Source organism: Natrix helvetica (genome assembly GCF_964273705.1).
Source record: "Natrix helvetica genome assembly, chromosome: 4".
Classification (NCBI taxonomy): domain Eukaryota; kingdom Metazoa; phylum Chordata; class Lepidosauria; order Squamata; family Natricidae; genus Natrix; species Natrix helvetica.
In genome coordinates this window covers 2,334,046-2,353,065 of record NC_138550.1, presented here as the reverse complement: position 1 = coordinate 2,353,065, position 19,020 = coordinate 2,334,046, and the positions used below count along the sequence as shown (strand labels likewise).

The 19,020-nt window shown below is 47.8% G+C and overlaps 1 protein-coding gene across 1 annotated transcript in view; it reads right to left on the bottom strand.

Moving 5' to 3' along the window:
• The window catches only part of UCP2 (uncoupling protein 2), a 37,732-nt gene extending 19,580 nt beyond the window's left edge, over positions 1–18,152 (bottom strand). The window contains exons 1-8 of the mRNA XM_081952363.1: positions 17,989–18,152; positions 16,846–17,050; positions 15,694–15,904; positions 13,990–14,187; positions 13,779–13,880; positions 11,887–12,067; positions 10,469–10,571; positions 10,036–10,133 (exon numbers count right to left, since the gene is read on the bottom strand). Of these exons, the coding sequence (XP_081808489.1) occupies positions 10,036–10,133; positions 10,469–10,571; positions 11,887–12,067; positions 13,779–13,880; positions 13,990–14,187; positions 15,694–15,904; positions 16,846–16,971 (1,019 nt within the window). The 5' untranslated portion in view covers positions 16,972–17,050; positions 17,989–18,152. The remainder of the gene's footprint in view (positions 1–10,035; positions 10,134–10,468; positions 10,572–11,886; positions 12,068–13,778; positions 13,881–13,989; positions 14,188–15,693; positions 15,905–16,845; positions 17,051–17,988) is intronic.
• Between the last annotated feature and the right edge of the window lie 868 nt (positions 18,153–19,020).

Below are 19,020 nucleotides of genomic sequence, written 5' to 3'. Positions count from 1 at the left end.
CAAGCAGTACCATGGGCGACGCTGAAACAAGCCTTGGAAACACATTACGCGCCAAAACCGTCCCGCCATGTCAGCCGCAAAGAGTTCAACATGAGGACTCAAAAGGCGGGAGAATCCATTAACCAATTTGTTGCAGCTCTACGAAGAATAGCAGCCCACTGTGAATACAGGGATTTGGAAGAGCATATCTTAGAGCAATTCATCTGTGGGGTAAGAGACATTTCGTTGCAAAAGAAACTGTTAGCCAACCCGAATCTAACCCTACAGTCAGCATTGAACAAAGCAAGAGCGTCGGAATCAGCGGAGAAATCAGCAGTGACCATACAACGAAGGGTCAACGAAACCCAGCCAGCACCGAGACAAACCAGAGTCCACTACGAAGACGCAAGCCCCGACTACGTGGATCCCGAGTTCGAGGACAGTCACCTAATGCAGAGCAGTCACTGGAGGCCTGGGGGGAAACCCGGATCCCGTTTGCCGCCCTGCGCAAGCTGCGGAGGGAATCACCCCAGGTCTACTTGCAGGTTCAGGAACGTTGTTTGTTCGCACTGCAACAAACTTGGGCACATCGCACGAGTGTGCCGGAGCGGAGTCCCTGCCTCACGGCAGCCACCCATGTACCGCCAACAGAAGCCCAACCCAGGGGCTTGGCGAAATCAAAAAGGGCGCCCAGAGAAAAATCCACAAGTGTTTACCCAGAGAGAAACTCCCCAAAGAGCTGAACGAGCGTATTCCCAGAGAGATTACTCACAAGAAAGTGAGCGAGCGTATCCCCAGAGAGAATTCACACAGAGAGCCGAAAGAGCGTTCTACCAAGACGCTCAACGAGAGTATTTTCAGGATATAGACGATGAGATAGAGTTGACCCAGAGAGAGGAGTTGCGAACGTATCTCACCACGATACATCAGGTCCGCCCTAAGCGGCCCAAAAGGCTGAAAGTCACAGTCCTCTTGGAGGGCTCACCCTGCGAGCTGGAGGTTGACACAGGATCAACCCTGACGATCATTTCATGGGCATCCATGAAACAGGCCATTCCCAGCCTCAGAAAGAGCCAACTGCGCGCTCCTGACGTCCTGCTACGAGACTACCAGGGGAACCAAGTCCCCATCGTGGGCCAAGGCACATTCCACATCCAGTTTAAGGACATCGAAGCCCAGCTGCCCGTGACCATCTCCAGCGCGCCATTGCAGAACCTCCTGGGGCTTGATTGGTTTGAAGCCCTGGGATTAGAAGTCACCGGAATCAACGCCGTGAGAAACAGCAGCGCTGAAAAGATCTTTAAGGAGTTCGAGGATGTGTTCAGCTCCGGTCTTGGTAAGTATGTGGGCAAACCAATATCGTTCAATTTAGATCCAAATGTGGCGCCAATCCGGCTTAAACCGAGACGAGTGCCTTTTGCACTCCGCCCAAAAATAGATAAAGAGATAGATAAGTTAGTGGAACAAGGAATCCTGGAGCCGGTAGATCACGCGCGTTGGGAGACACCTATCGTGACCCCAGTTAAGTCAGACGGATCAGTCCGCTTGTGCGCAGACTATAAATGCACAATTAATGTCGCGCTACAACAGAGCGCATATCCGGTGCCCGTAGTACAGCACCTATTGCACTCATTGGGGCCAGGAAAAGTTTTCGCTAAATTAGATATGGCACAAGCTTACCAGCAACTGCCAGTAGATAGCGCCACAGCGGAGGCCCAGACTATAGTGACGCACAGAGGAGCGTTTAAATGCAACCGGCTACAATTCGGCGTAAGTATTGCTCCAGGATTGTTCCAGAGCGTCATGGAACGACTGTTGCAAGGGATACCGGGAGTCGTCCCATATTTTGACGATATCTTGGTGTCCGCTGCAAACGAGGAGCAACTAAACAAAAGAGTCAGATCGGTTTTGGCCAGAATCAGAGAGAAGGGTCTCCGCCTGAAAAAAGAAAAATGCCAAATTAACGTGCCTAGCGTAGAATTCCTGGGTTATAGAATTGATGGTCAGGGAATTCACCCCACTGAAAAGAAAATTAAGGCGATCCAGGACGCCCCCACACCACGAAATCAAACCGAGTTGCAGGCCTTCCTCGGACTACTTAATTTCTACAGCGTTTTTCTGAGACAGAAGGCGACCGTTGCTGAGCCACTACACCGTCTACTCCAGAGGAACGCACCATGGAGATGGGGACGAGCAGAAGCTGCAGCATTCGCCGGGGTAAAGCGCCTGCTCACCACTGACTCACTACTTGTACAATACAGTCAGACCCTCCCGCTGGTATTGACCTGCGACGCATCGCCGTTCGGGGTTGGAGCAGTCCTCAGCCACAGGATGCCCGACGGGAAAGAAGCACCCATTGCTTTCTACTCCAGAACTCTTTCATCGGCCGAAAGGAACTACAGCCAAATGGACAGAGAAGCATTGGCTGCCGTTGCAGGTGTGAAACGTTTCCATGAATACCTCTACGGCCGCGATTTTGAACTCATTACTGATCACAAACCGCTGTTAGGACTTTTGGCGGGAAATCGCCCCACTCCGGTCTCCCTTTCTCCACGTATGACCAGGTGGACTGTTTTCCTGGCTGCGTACTCTTACAAGTTAATTCATCGACCGGGCTCCACTCTAGGGCACGCAGATGCGCTCAGCCGTTGCCCATTACCAGACATTTTGCCAGACCCCACTCCAGAAGTACCGGTATTGCTCATTGACTGTTTGGATTCGGGACCGGTTTCTTCTTACGACGTTGCAAGGTTCTCCTCGAAGGACAATTTAATAAAACAAGTGCAAACTTGGGTATGGAGGGGGTGGCCAAAGGGAAATGTGGGCCCGGAATTCAAAATGTTTTGGTCTAAACGGGACGAACTCTCCGTGTTACAGGGATGTTTGTTGTGGGGGGATCGAGTTGTTATTCCTTTTGCGCTACGAAAAAAGGTATTGAATGCTTTACATATGGGGCATCCGGGGATCGTGAGAATGAAAGCGTTAGCGAGAAGTTATGTGTGGTGGCCCAATATGGACAAAGAAATAGAGGAGTGGGTGGCCACTTGCGATCCATGCCAGGAGTCGAGACCAGCACCCCCGGAAGCGCCCGCCACAGAATGGGAGAAACCCAAGGCACCCTGGTCACGCATTCATATTGATTTTGCAGGGCCATTCCAGGGTCAAACCTTCCTCATAGTTGTAGATGCTTATTCTAAATGGTTGGATGTAGTCCTAATGACATCAACCACGGCAGAGGCAGTTATAAAGGTTCTTAGGCGGCTTTTCGCCACCCATGGTCTACCAGATCTGTTAGTATCGGACAACGGGCCCCAATTCACGGCCATGCAGTTCGAAACATTTTTAGCAGGGTTGGGAATCAGACACGCCCTCATCGCGCCATTCCATCCAGCGTCCAATGGTCAGGCAGAAAGAATGGTGCGGTTCGCGAAAGAGGCCCTCGCCAGGATGGGCCCGGGGGATTGGCAAACACGCATTGACCATTACCTCCTCATTCAACACATTACCCCGAGCGCAACGACGGGTAGAAGCCCCGCTGAACTACTAATGGGTCGCCGCCTACGATCTCACCTGGACAGGCTCCACCCGAATTATTCTACCTCGGCTCCCCCAGACTCTACAAGTAAGGTCAGATCTTTTAGAGAAGGAGACACTGTTTATGCTCAAAATTACACAGGGGGGACATTGTGGATACCGGCAAGGGTCATTGGCATCATGGGCCCTCGATCGTATTTGTTAGAGCTTGAAGATGGGCGGAATTGGAGAAGGCACATCGATCAGCTTCGAGGTCGCCTAGCACACTCCAACTTAAGGGATGAGGGCGAAAGTTTCCTGTCCACAGAAAGACAACCGCAGGGAAACTTCATCCCAGGAAACGACGACACCGGCGAGCTAAGCGGGGGACAGGACATCACGCACGCAGCTGAGCAACCCCCCGTCATCACAGCCGCTGAGCAAACCCCCGTCATCGCAGCCGAACAAGATACCAGGGAAAAGAGCATCGAAAACGCAAGACCTCCAGAAACAGAAAAAGCACCCGATCCTGCAACTACTTCAACCCAACAGGAAACCAATCCTGCAAGTACTTCAACACAACCTGAACTCCGACGTTCCTCCCGAGCAAGACAAACACCCACCTACCTAAAGGACTATGTCACCTACCGCAACGTCCCATCTAGGAGGGGAGGGGTGTTAGATATTAGCATATATCGGGATAAGTCTTCCCTCAGGTCCGCTCCTACAGCGGGAAACAGGTATTCCTCTGATTGGTCAATGGGCGTGCCTCATCCCTATAAAAGGGGAACCCTCCGACCACAGAGTAAGCTGGATCACTACTATTACTAATAAAGAGCTGTTAAGTCACGTCGTGTCCGCAGTCTGTCTCTCGTTGCCCAGATCTAACAGAGACCCCAGCCCCAAATTCTTGGGCAGCCGGTGGGCAAAGGAAGGGTTGGACTAGAAGACCTCCAAGGTCCCCTTCTGTCTCTCTTCCGATTGCTATCAATAGCACAGCTTGGGGGCGGGGAAGGTGGGGCATTGCGTTCGGCCCCTTGAGCCAAAGCGGAGACCCCAGCCCCAATTGTGGATGGGCGAACGAAGGGTTAGACTAGAAGACCTCCAAGATCCCTTTCCTGCTCTATTCTGATTGCTATTAATATTACAGCCTGGCAGGGGGAGGTGGGGCATTGCGGTTGGCCACTTTAGTCAAAGCGGAGACCCCAGCCCCAAATTCTAGGGTAGCAGATGAGCGAACAAAGGGTTGGACTAGAAGACCTCCAAGGTCCCCTTCTGTCTCTCTTCCGATTGCTATCAATAGTACAGCTTGGGGGCGGGGAAGGTGGAGCATTGCGTTAGGCCCCTTGAGCCAAAGCGGAGACCCCAGCCCCAGTTGCGGATGGGCGAACGAAGGGTTAGACTAGAAGACCTCCAAGGTCCCTTTCCTGCTCTATTCTGATTGCTATTAATATTGCAGCCTGGCAGGGGAAGGTGGGGCATTGCGGTTGGCCACTTGAGCCAAATCGGAGACCCCAGCCCCAAATTCCCGGGCAGCGGGTGGGCGAAGGAGGGAGAGAAAGCAAGAGGCGACCCCCGGGAGGGGCGGAGGGATGGACCCTCCCCGGGGAAGAGGCGAAGGGGAGCGCAGGCAAAGCCCCCTCCCCAACCAAAGCCTCACCTGCGATCGGGGGGAAACGGGGGAAGCGAAGCACCGAGCGAAGCGCTGCAGCAGCGGCGGCGTCCGGGGAAAGGAGCAAGCGAGGCGGGCGGCGGAGAAGGACGGACGAGCGAAGACGAGCCGTGCGGAGCCAGGCTTTATAGCGGCCGGCCAGCGCCTCGCCCCCCGCGGCCCGCCCTCCCCCCGCCCCCGCCCCCGTCCAGCCCTTTGCACGGATGGGCTGCGTCCCCACGACCCGCGGGACCCGCTTGAGCTTCCTTGGCTAGGTTGGGGTTGCGCTCTTTCCCCGGGTCGTCTGGATTCAGGGCTGAGGAGCAGAATGCGGGGTGGAGGGGGGGGGCTGAAGGAATTGGGGGGGGGGGGAGACAAAGACATCCACATCATAGGGAGACGACATCGCCCATCTGGGTCTGGAAAGGTAGAGGGTTTCCTGTCTGAGGAGGGGGTTGGACTAGAAGACCTCCAAGGTCCCTTCTCTTCTCCTTCTCTTCTATTTTTTTTCTTTTCACTTCTCTATTTTCTCTTCTCTTTTCTCTTCTCTATTTTCTCTTCTCTATTTTCTCTTCTTCTCTCTTCTCTATTTTTTATTTTTTCTTCTCTTTTCTCTCTTTTCTCTTCTCTTTTCTTCTCCTTTTCGCTTTCTCCTTTTCTCTTCTCTTCTCTTCTACTTCTCTCTTTTATTTTCTCTTTTCTTCTCTTTCCTTCTCCCTCTTCTCTTTTCTCTTCTCTTCTCTTTATTTTTCTCTTCTCATTTCTCTTCTCTTCTCCTTTCTCTTCTCTTTTCTTCTCTTTTCTTCTTCTCTTCTGTTCTCTGCTTGTCTCCTTTCCTTCTCCATCCTTCTTTGTCTTCTCTCTTCTATTTTCTCTTCCCTTCTCTCCAGTCTACAATCCAGTCCTTTCAGCAGTTCCAAGAAGGCTCCACACCCATTTGCACCACTGGGGGGACCCCGAGGACACAGGTAAAGCTCCAAGTGGCCTCAAGGACCCTCTAAAAGGAGGCAAGTGACCAGCTGTCTGTAAGGAGAGTCAATCCCCTCCCCTCCATCCAGTCAGAGCTGAAGAAGCTCCTTGGAGGAGAAGTGAACCGTCTTCAAAAGAAAAAAAACAGAAAGTCCAGTTGCCTCTTGGAAAAAAAGCACCTTTGGGACATCCCTGACCTTGGATGACGGAAGATAATCTCCATAGACAAGAAACACCTGGGAGAACCGACCAAGCTGGGTGTGATGTGGGAATGAGGATTTGGAAACCAATTGCCTGACCCATGTTGTGTGAACTCAGCTCTATCCCTGGAACCTGGGTTCATAGCAACAGCCCGGGCATGCCGCAAGCAATCCATCCAGATGTCAGGACACGCACCTTCGCTCTGGGCCCTGCAGGGTGGGTGGGGGACTACAATGCCAGTCACTCCCTGGCTGCCTAAGTTGCAGCTCTGGTGGGGGCGAGGCAGCAGGGGGGGGATGAGTTCCCCAGATTCTGGAGGGCAGCCGTCTCAGGCCCACCAGGCATTAAGCCACCAATTGTGGTTTAGAAACCACGGAGCAGCATTGGAGATGTCTGGTTGAGTCCTTTTTGATACAACAGGTGTGGCTGAATTGTCACAGCTGGGGGGGGGGGGGGAGACAATGATGTCCTAGGTGCAGAATGATGTCATGATGCATTTGCTAACATTCTCCTGTGTTGTGTGTTGTGTATTTAGAACAGGGGTGTCCAAACTTGGGAACTTTAAGACTTGTGGACTTCAACTCCCAGAATTCCCCAGCCAGCATGGCTGGCTGGGGAATTCTGGGAGTTGAAGTCCACAAGTCTTAAAGTTCCCAAGTTTGGACACCCCTGATTTAGAACAATTGCAGCGTCCCAGGGTCATTTCCTTTTGCGACCTTCTGACAAGTGAAATAATTGGGAGATTTGCTTAGGTTTTGCATTGAAACTTGGCTCAAGACTCATGAATCAATTAGGGCATTTTTGGGAAACCTGACAGACTGTGTGATTCACTTAACAACTGCACCGATTCACTTAACAAACCTGGCGAAATCTGATCGTAAAATCCGCTCATTTAAAAACTGCCTTGCTTAGCATCAGAAATTCTGGTCGTAAGTCGAGGACTACCTGTAGCCTCTTTCAGCTGCCAGATTCTAGGAGGCTGTTTCACCTGCCTCCCCAGGTGTGTTGGGAGTAAAAGCAAGGAACCCTTTTTGGTGTTCTTGGCAGCCACCGAGAGCGGCGTAATTCAGATAATTTCGTCTATTGGTTAAAGCACCAGGCTAGAAAGCAGGAGCCAGTGAGTTCTAGTTCGGCTTAGATATGAAAGCCGGTTGGGTGACTTTGAGCCAATCACCAGGAAATGGCAACTTCTAGTCCCACCTTAGCAATGAAAGCCAGTTGGGTGATTTTGGGCCAATCACCAGGAGACAGTGAGTTCAAATCCCTTCCTTCCTTCCTTTTTTCCTTCTTCCTTCCTTCCCATCTTCCTACCTTCCTTCCCTCCTTCTCATTCCAATCTTCCTTCCTTTCTTCTTTCCTTCCTTCTTATTCCCATCTTTCTTTCTTTCTTTCTTCCATTCCTTCCTTCCCTCCTTCTTATTCCTCCTTCCTTCCTTCCCTCCTTCTTATTGCCATCTTCCTTACTTCCATTCCTTCCTTCCCTCTTCTTATTCCTCCTTTCTTCCTTGCCTCCTTCTCATTCCCATCTTCCTTCCTTCCTTCCTTCCTTCCTTCCTTCCTTCCTTCCTTCCTTCCTTCCTTCCTTCCTTCCTCTCTCCCCCCTCCTCCTCCCCTTCCCCTGAAAGCCAGCTGGGTGACTTTGGGCCAATCCCCAGGAGACAGAGAGAAAATTTGGGCTCATCCATGGTTGTAAGTTGAGGACTAGCTGTATTGTACCACACATAGCCAGGCCAACCAAATTTTAAATCATATCCTTCCATTTCCTGCAGCTATCTGTTTCTTAAAGTCACCCACTCTTTCAGCCAACAATAAGCTGCAAAATACAGTTTCAAGTCTAAAAGTCCTCACTCTCCTGTTTTTTAGCATCCTGCAACAATTTAATTCTCCATTTCTTGCCTTGCCAGACAAATGGTGAAATATCTTTTTACCCTTGCTTAAGAGGCCCATCAGTCATCAGTGTGATCTGGAATAAAAATAGCATTCTAGGTAAAACATTCATCTTAATCACAGAAATTCTTCTCAACAATGACAATGGCAGTTTTCCCTATCTCTACATATATTTTTTTAAACTCCATTCCATACCATAACACAAAAATTTTGAAACAACTTACAATTCACATTTTTAAGGTAATATTTATCCCTTTTCTCAGTGTTAAAACCAGATTTATTCATTAACTCATCTTGACCCTCTGTAGTCATATTTTCAATAAATATCTTTGTTTTGGTTTATTAATCATAAAACCTGTGTCGAAAATTTTGTATGAATTTTGACTTCTGTTTAAAAAAAACTTGTTCTGAGTAAGCAGCTGATTAAAGTGATATAAATCTCAGAGATATTTGCAATTTTTAAAAAAAGTTTATTGAAAGAAAAGGGGAAATATACAATGCTGGAGACAGAGCAAAGGGCTTTGATTTTGTCCCTGAAAGTCTCTTGTGGGAGGAAGCACTTGGTTTCCCATGTAATTTATTAGAATTTATTTTTATGGCAAAATTTCCCAGCAGGATTCCAGAAAACAAGCTCTCTTTTTCACTGGGTCCTTCACTAGAAGAAAAAAACAGAAAGGAAGATGGTTTAATCACAGCAGTCTAAAGTTCTGCATAATTAAAAAAAAAAAGGTTCTAACAAAATAAACAGCAAGTCAACAAATACTTCAGACATTCTGATGAACAAAACTTGAAATGTTTCAAGCTTCACTGCATTAAAAAAATTACAGAACACCTAAAGCAGCCCTTACGCTTTTCACTATTGCTTCAATTATTTTCTATGGGGGGGAAAAAGACACTCAAATGTTTTCAATTTGGGGAATCCAGATTTGCAACGTTTTGTAATTGATCCGTTTCAGAATTTCATTTTCACCCTTGGCAGAAGGGAAAGAAGCATTTTTCCCCCTTGCTACCTCAAACAGGCTTTTGCAGAAGTTGTTAACATGATCAAAACGCCTTCTAGACTCCTGGCAATTGGACTTGTTTCTTCTATTTTGCTTCTTAATACACAAGTATAATTTTTAGATTTTTTTTTTGTGTGCGTGTGTGTGTAGTGGCTTTTTCGCGGTGTTTTCTTTGGTGTGCAAAGCTATCTCGTTTAACAACCTCTGCAAATTGTTACTGAGTTGGGGCATCACCAACCCCGAGGGTTCTGCAGAGGAGGGGTGAAATGCTACCAGTTCGGACTGGTTTGTCTGAATCGGTAGTAAAAATGCTACCTGTTCGCAGCAACCAGTAGTAAAAAAAGTGCTACCGGTTTGAGCGAACCGGTTTTTCTGGCGATCAGTTGTGACGCGTGATTTATATTAGCTAGATAGCAGGATTTTCTGCTTTCTAGCTAATCTAAATTGCATGGCACAGCAGATTCCGCTCCCTCCCGCTATTTGCTTATCTTTGCAGGCGAGCTCTTGCGCATGCATGGAGGTGGTGCATGCAAGTGAAGCATGCATGCTCACATTGCTACCGAACCGGTAGCAAAGTGGATTTCACCCTTGGTGCAGACAGCCTCGTGCCGCCACCCCTACCCCAAAAACTGCTTTTCCACCTTGGCAACTTGTGGACTTCAACTCCCAGAATTCCCTAGTTAGCCAGAATGCTTTTGAGACAGGGAATTCTGGGAGTTGAAGTCCACCTGTCTTCCAGCGGACCGACTTTCCAAAACACTGCTCTGACATGTTTCCCGAAAGATGGATCAAGCTAGGATCGGGGGTGGTTTTGTAGCGTTTTATGATCCTTACCTCTCGGAATCCACATCTGGGTGGCTCCCTTGAGCAAGGATGCGCGATCGATGTCCAGCTGTGGCATGTTTATAGGATAAAAAGTTTTCTTCCAGTGCCTGAAGTCTCGTGGAAGTTTTAAATAAAAGATTGGACAACCCTTTGTCTGAAATGGTATAAGGGTTTCCTGCCTAAGCAGGGGGTTGGACTAGAAGACCTCCAAGGTCCCTCCAATTCTGAAATTCTATTCTATCCGTGCCTTGCAGGGCATAGCAGTTGTAGCAATTAATATAATTGATTAGTACACTTGCCGTCACGGCAAAAATGTGTTTGCAGAAAGTCCTTCTGTTAAAATCCCTCCTTTGCGTGTCTTCCTTCTCTCTTTGGCTCAGGGAGACCCTTGCCCAAATCGGATCGGGCATGCCGGAGTTCATGTCGAATGTCAGAAGGGGGCTTCCCACGAAACCTGGGCCAAAACCATCAGCCTTTTCAGCTGCTCGTAAGACACAAACATCACCACGTTCCAGGATCCCAGACGTAAGAAAGAAGGGATGAAGCTGGGAAAACGAGAAAATAATAGTAATTTAAATCCAGAATCCAGAGTTATTTCAAGAGAAGAGTCCTCTGCTCCTCTGCTCACAACAGAATACCTTATGCCAGGGGTGTCCAAACTTGGGAACTTTAAGACTTGTGGACTTCAACTCCCAGAATTCCCCAGCCAGCAGAGCTGGCTGGGGAATTCTGGGAGTTGAAGTCCACAAGTCTTAAAGTTCCCAAGTTTGGACACCCCTGCCTTATGCCATCAGGGTGGAAATTTTGGGCCAACCTAGAACTACGCCGATTAAGGTCTGACCTAAATTATCCTCTCCAATGTCCTACTTCTCAATGACTACTTCAGCTTCAACGGCACCAGCACACAATAGATACAAACTCAAGGTAAACTGCTCCAAACTTTACTGCAGAAAATACGACTTCAGCAACAGAGTGGCCAACGCCTGGAATGCTCTACCTGACTCTGTGGTTTCTTCCCCAAACGCCCAAAATTTTAACCTAAGTTTGTCTACTGTTTTTTAAAAAGTTTTGTTTTTCTTTCTCATATATGCATTCACAAATATACATTCTCATAAGCACTATTGGTATTTATATGTTATCCTTTACCACAATTCTTTTAAAAAATTAAAAATATAATCGCGGTCACTTTCCATACATCCATCATATTTTACAACAACTCTACTACTCCTTCCGCCCTCCCAACCTCCCTGCTCTACCTTCTTCTTTCCTCCTCTCCTTTCTCTTTTCTTCTTCCCGTCCCTCTGCCCCACTCCTCCTCTCTTCTTCTCCTTCCTAGCATCTCTCCTACTCTTACTATCCCCTCCCTTACTTCCTCTGCTTTACCCCTTCTTCCTTTCCCTCCTCTTCCTCTCTCCTTCCGTTGCTGTGATTACTTATTTACTTCTCCACCCTGAATGGATTTTAGGGGTGGCATTCAAGCAAAACCGGGACCATATTTACATAAAAATAAATTCCTTCTTCCACATTTTATTTTCATTATAATAGTTCCACCTCTTCTGTTTTTCCCTTCCTCTCCCCTTAGTTTAATAGGGTTTTATCTGGTTTACTTGATCTGTCATCTTTTATTCATATTCAACCATCAAAATGCCCCCATGTAATGAAGTACACCGATTCCTCTTTGTCCTTTATTCTCAAAGTTAACCTATTCATTTCTGCACAGACCAACATTTTCTTTATTATCTCTCCTTCTGATGGGAAGTTTGTCTGTTTTCCAGTTCTGTGCAAATACAATTCTAGCCCCTGTTATTATGGGGAGGACCAAGGGGACCCTCCTCTTGGGGAGGGGGAAAATTGACCCACCCTTTGTAGAAAGCGTTTGGTCCTTCCCTCACCACCATGGTCAGCATGCAGCTCAAGGCGTTCTTGTATTGTCCGGCACTGGAGTTCATGTATCGCGTTTTGACAACGTCCACCGGAGACGCCACCACTGTCGCGCAAAAACCGGCTCCGAACGCAGCGACGAAGTGGCACGGGAAATTGTCTGGGGAGAGGAGGGAGGAGAAGAAGGCCCTTAGGATGATGGGCACCGAGAACCCAGATAGAAGGTGCTCCTTCTCTCCAAATATGCTTCTTCAGAAAGCATTTGCGGATGAACAATGGAAAGGGACCTTGGAGGCCATCTAGTCCAACCCCCCCTTACCCAAGAAGGAGACCCTACACTATTTCTGACAGAGGGCAGTCCAGTCTCTTTTTGAAAGCTTCCAGGGATGAAGCTCCCACAACTTCAGAATAATAACAGACTAACATAGTTGGAAGGGACCTTGGAGGTCATCTAGTCCAACCCCCCACCCAAGCAGGAGACCCTACACCATTTCTCTTCTTGAAAGCCTCCAACGATGAAGCTCCCACAACTTCTGAAGGCAACTTCTGTTCCATGGATTAAGGGCTCTCACTGTCAGAAAATTCCTCCTTATTTCTAGGTTTTATTTTATTTATTTCCTCTTTAAAAAAAATCTTCCTTGAGTTATGAAGCCCCATACATGTCACAAGGTGCCATTTCTACAGTTTTCTTGTATTTCGTATATACCCATTTTGTTCATGTGACAGGTAGTCCTCATTTAGTGACCACAATTAGAACTTGTTATTAAGCAAAGCATTTGTTAAGTAAAACCCTGACAAAGCTTGTGAGCTGCCTTCATCTTTCCTTTGCTTTAGGTCAGGGGTGTCCAAACTTGGGAACTTTAAGACTTGTGGACTTCAACTCCCAGAATTCCCCAGCTAGCATGGCTGGCTGGGGAATTCTGGGAGTTGAAGTCCACAAGTCTTAAAGTTCCCAAGTTTGGACACCCCTGCTTTAGGGGCTTCAAAAGTCCTAAGTGTGAAGATAGTTTGCAAACGTACTTTTTTTCATCACAGTTGTAGCTGCCAATGGTCTCTAATCGAAGCCGTCACTAAACGAGGACTACCTATAATGCAGAATTCCCCCCCCCTCCCAATTTTTCTCTGGCAAGTGGGATTAAACCATTCCCTTATTTTTCATCATATGATATATCTACAATTTTCTTGTCTTTCTCATTTATCCATTTTCTTCATGTGATGGGTAGTCCTCGTTTAGTGACCACAATTAAAACCGGCAATTTGGTTGTTAAGCAAAGCATTTTGTTAAGTGAAACCATGACTCCCTTGTGGTCTACCTTCATCGTTCCTTTGCTGCAAAAGTTGTGAGTATAAAGATTGGTCATAAATGGACTTTTTAAAATCACAGTTGGGACTGCGAAGGGTTGCTAAATGAAGCCGTCACTAAACGAAGACCACCTGTAATGCAGAATTCCCCCCCCCCGTCTCCATTTTTCTCTGGCAGAGGGGGAATGAAGAGGTTCCTTTACCTTCCATGAGGTGATATATCTAGTTTTCTTGTATTTCTTATAAACTGTATCCATTTTCTTTATGTGGCAGGTAGTCCTCGTTTAGTGACCACAATTAGAACTGGCAGCTTGGTTGTTAAGCAAAGCACTTTGTTAAAAGTGAAACCCTGATGAAGCTTGCGATCTCCCTTCTCTTTTCCTTTGCTTTAGTGCTTTAGCGAAGATTGGCTGCAAATTTACTTTTTTTTTTCCCATCACAGTTGTAGCTGCCAGTGGTCTCTAAACAGAGCCGTCACTAAAGGAGGACCACCTGCAATGCAGAATTTCCCCCCCTCTCAATTTTTCTCTGGTGGGAGGGGGAGGGGGGGAATGAAGACGTCCCCTTACCTGTCATCAGGTGATACTTCAGCAGGGTTTCCTTGATGAGGTCGTAGGTCACCATCTCCCCACAGTTGACAATGGCATTCCGGGCGATGTTGGGAAAAGTCCCTGAAGGGAAGGAAATGTTGGTTAATGCGGGGTGTGTGGTGTGTGTTTGGGGGGAGAAGGTTCTGGATTCCAAAATTGCTTTGGGGAAAGAGAAGATGGGGAGAGGCACCTTTCCAGAGTCCTCGGACCCCTTCTTCCCGGGCAATCGTCCGATAGGCGTCGACAGTCCCGTTGTATCGCTTGGGTGTCCCCACCAGCTGGATGTGGGCTTGGAAGCGGACCTTCACCACGTCCGTCGGTTGGGCGCAGGTCACCGCCATGGCGCCGGTGGTGCAGCCGGCAAGGAGGCGGGTGAAAATGCTTGTATCTGAGATGTGACGAGGGAGGGAGAAGAAGAAGAAGACGGAGGAGGAGGGAAAAAGGAGGTGTGAATCAGGTCGATGAGGTACGCGGAAGCCAAGCAATAGCAAAACCTGAGCTCAGTCCAGGAAAACGGGGAAGCGTGAGAAAGAAACTCAAGATGCCCTTCCTTGAGTCTCTTTGGTGTAAGAGGGACGGGAAGTCACTCAAGCTTTGGGGATCTTGCTATCTGAGCCTACAGCTGTAAGGTACTTTATTTTTGGTGCCATCTGTTTCCTAGCTTGGCCTACCCTGAAGGGCTGTGAGTTTCAGTAAGTAATTAGGGAAGGGGTCCCTTGGTGATGTGGTTGATTAAGCTCTTGACCTTGTTTGTGAGGGTGGCGGAGGAGGAGGAGGAAGGGAAGAAGGAGAAGGTAGAATAGGAAGAGAAGGAGAAGAAGAAGAGGAGGAGGAGATAGAGGAGGAGATGGAAAAAGAGGAAGGGGGGAGACGGAGAAGAAGAAGGACGAAGAGAAGATAGATGAGAAAAGGAAGAAAAGGAAAATGAGAAGAAGATGAGGAGATAGAGGGGAAGGAGAGAAGAAGAAGAGTAGTAGGAGTAGATGAAAATAGAGAAGGAGAAGAGGAGAAAGAGATAAAGGAGGCGATGGAAAAGAAGGAAGGGGAGGATGAGTAGGAAAAGAAGGAGAAAGAGGGCGAGAAGATAGATGAGAGGAAGAGAAGGAGGAGGAGAAGAAGAGGAAGATGGTAGAGGAGTAGGAGAGAAGAATAGTAGATGAGAATAGGAAGAGAAGGAGAAGAGGAGGAAGCGATGGAAAAGGAGGAAGGGGAGGATGAAGAGAAGGAGAAGGAGGAGAAGGAGAAAGAGGGAGAGAAGATAGATGAGAACAGGAAGAGGAGGAGGAGGAGGAGGAGAGGAAGAAGATAGAGGAGGAGGAGAGTAGATGAGAATAGGAAGAGAAGGAGAAGATAGAGAATAGGAGGGGGAGGAATAAAGGAGAAGGTAGATGAGAAGAGGAAGAAGAAGAAGAGGAAGAAGGAGATAGAGAAAGAGAAGGTAGAATAGCAAGAGGAGAAGGAGAAGAGGAAGGGAAGATAGAGGAGGAGAGTAATAGTAGAGGAGAATAGGAAGAGGAGAAGAAAAAGACGAGAAGAAGAGGAATGGATGAGAATAGGAAGAGACGGAAGAGGAGGAGGAGGAGGAGGAGAAGAAGAGAAGAAGAGGAATGGATGAGAATAGGAAGAGATGGAAGAGGAGGAGAAAGAGGAGAAGGAGGAGAAGAAGAAGAGGATTGAATGAGAAAAGGAAGAGACAGTAGAGGATGAGAAGGAGAAGAAGAGAGATGGAATGGATGAGAATAGGAAGAGACGGAAGAGGAGGAGGAGGAGAAGAAGAGGAGAAGAGGAATGGATGAGAATAGGAAGAGATGGAAGAGGAGGAGGATAGGGCAGGAAGAGGAAAACGAAGAGGAAGAGGAGGAGAAGACCCTTGTGTAATAGCCTCTAGCCTTACGCTCGGAGCCCTTGGGTGTGTAGAGCTCCTTCACCGAGTCATAGAGCCCGATCCGGACCGAGGCGAAGCTCATCTGGCGCTGAAGACCGGCCACCAACCCGTTGTAGAGGCTCTTGGGTCCTTCCGTCTTCACCATGGTGGTGATGGTGCCCAGGACGCCCTTATATTTCACTTGTCTGCTCGCTTTGCAAGTCCTCGATTCCCCCTGAATCTGGAAGGAGAAGCGGAGATCGAGCGGCGTTATCACCCTGGCATTGGTCTAAACCAGAGATTCTCGACTTTTGGCCATGGTTAAGTCGTGCGGACCTCAACTCCCAGAATTCCCCAGCCAGTCCGCACGTCTTAACTGTGCCAAGGTTGGAAAACCTGGGTGTAGAATCAAACCCCAGTTGCAAAACCCAACAATCATGGCTTGTGGCAACCCCCGATCCCCACCATGGACGAGTGGCTGCAAAAACAGAGCAGAGATGGCTAAATGGGCTGTTTCGATCCAGGAAAAAAAAAATACAAATATTTTTATTTCTGCTTGGAAACCACTCCTGAACTTTGTGCTTGAGGCGGGGGAGAAAAATAATAAAACTCATATTTTGGGTTTTACCGATTGGCTAGATCTGCGGTTATAGAAATGGCCGTTTTTTTGTGCAAAAGTAAAAAGTTGGTGGTTGGGTGTTGTTATTTTATTCTACTGCACCAAAGGGTGTCGGAAGTCAATGCCTTTTTTTTTTCTTTTTCTCCTTTTCTTCCCTTCCCTCTTTCCCTCTTTTCCTTACTATTTACTTTTGTATTTTCTTTCTATGCTGCATTATAAACTAATTAAAAAAACTATTTTTAAAAAAGGCTCATGGGAGTATTTATTGTTAACAGAGGCATTTAGCAACTGTTAGGATGATGGATCCTTGCCCTGGCAGGGGGGGTGGACTAGATGACCTCCATAGTCCCTTTTCATCCTTCCTTCGTATGCTTCTCCGCTTCACAGTCCCTGCTTGGTGGCACAGCTCTCTCCTTTGGCGACTGGACCTTTGTTTTTCCTTGAAGTCGTTTCGCTTCTCATGCAAGAAGATTCCTCCAGTTCTGACTGGAAGATGGAAGGATTTAAACTCTTGGCGATCATCGTCTCCTTTAGTGACGGCGCCATTCTGATCGGGGACCTACCTGGAGCCGGACTTTGGCCGTGTCCAAGGGAAAGGTGCAGAGGTCAGCAATGCAGGCGGCTGTGCCAGCGCTCAGGAATTTGATGGGCGCGGACGGCGGAATCTCGCTGGGCTTCAGACCAACCATCCTTCTCGGAAATCCTCCTTTGATCGCGGAGACCTACGATTTAGGATGGTTCCACAGCTCCACCCTTGAATGAACGAACCTAGAAGAAGAAGAAATTAAAACCGATCGCAAGAGCCGCTACGGCTGGTACAATGGCTGCAGTTGACGCTGGACCAAGATCTAATCCGAAGCGCTTAGTCGTGCCAGCCGAACTGATAAGAGGATACCCGGGAGCCCCCTGGGGGAGGGAGGGGGTAACAGTGGATCCATCCGATAGTGTGGTAGAGGCGCGCAGGGACGATCTTGTGGAAAATGCAGGCAGTCCTCAACTTCCAACGCTTCATTTAGTGACTGTTCGAAGTTAGCATGGCGAAAAAAATAGAACGGAATAAAATAGAATGCAGAATAGAACAGAATGCAGAAGAGAAGAGAAGAGAAGAGAGAATAGAATAGGATGGAATGGAGTGGAGAGAAAAAGGAAGGATGAAGAAGAGAAAAAGGAAAGAATAGAGGAGAGGAGAGAGGGAAGGAAGGGAAGAAGAAAGGGTGGGGAGGGAAGGAGAGGAGAAAAGAAGAGAATATAGAAGAGAAGAGAAGAGAATAAAAGAAAAGAATAGAATTGAAAATAGAATAAGGAATAGAACAGAACAGAAAGAGAAGAGAAAAATGAAAGAATAGAGTAGAATAGAGTAGAGTAGAAGAGAGGAGAGGAGGAAGGAAGAAAAGGAAGGGAGGATGGGGAGGGGAGGAAAAGAGAAAGGGAAGAGAAGAGAATGGAATGGAAGAGAAGAGAGGGTGAAATGGAAGGGAAGAGAAGAGAATTCTTTATTGCCCAAGTGTTATCGGACACACAAGGAATTGGTTTCTGGTGCAGAAACTCAGTTTAAAAGAGCAAATAATAGGTAGCAGCTCATAATCATAGTTACAATCATTCATTATAAGTTACAACCAACAATCGATAAATCATAAACAGCCCCAAAACGACGGATCGTAAGTCGAGCTCTACATGAAGCCAAGCAGTAAAAACAGAATTTTCACCTGGACTCGAACCAGCGTCTCTCCCAGTTCACAGGCTGGAGTATCCCATTTGCAGCCCGAAGAATCTCCTTGCAAAAAAGGAGACCCTTAGATCACGGCCAATGAACCGTCCGTCAATCCACGATCTGGCCGGTCCGAGCGGGGAGCAGCCCTTCCGTCTGCCTCAAACGTATGTCGGGATTCTGTCTGTCATCATTGTTGATGCCCCTTTATAGGCTCAGCCGGGTTGGCATTTCAACAAGATGCCAAGGGATGAAAACACCGATCATGTGGCCGGTCAGCCAGTGCGGGGACACAAATGACACCCCCCCGCCTCGCCCGGTCTGTGTGTCCCAAAATAGCGGTGGGTTATGTCATTCTGGGAATATCTGCTTATACACAGGGAATGTTTTCACTCCGTATGTGAAAAACGGGTGTTGGGTCCTCTGTGGACATTAAACGGGACGATAACTGGTTCTCGACTTACAACCATTTCATTTAGTGACCGCTGAACGTTACAACGGCACTGAAAAATGGGACATAGGATCATTTTTTTCATACTTACGACCGTTTTTCCGGGATGACGTGATCAAAATTCAGAGTCTTGGCAACTGGTTCCTATTTATGACGGTCGCAGCGTTCCCAGGGCCACGTGATTCCCCTCTTGTGACCTTCTGCCGAGTGTAATCAACAGGGAAGCCAGATTCGCTTAATGACTATGTCAGGGGTGTCCAAACTTGGCAACTTTAAGACTTGTGGACTTCAACTCCCAGAATTCCCCAGCCAGCTCTGCTCTGCTGGCTGGGGAATTCTGGGAGTTGAAGTCCACAAGTCTTAAAGTTGCCAAGTTTGGACACCCCTGGACTATGTGATTCACTTAACAGCTGCAGTGATTCAATTAACAACGGTGGTCAGAAAAGTCATAAAATTTACTTAACAACCGTCTCGCTTAGCAAGGGAAATTTTGGGCTCGTCATTCTGGTCAAGGACCACCTGCATTCTTTCTGCAAACGTCCCAAGTTGCCCATCTCTGCTGCAGTGTATGGTGGCTGC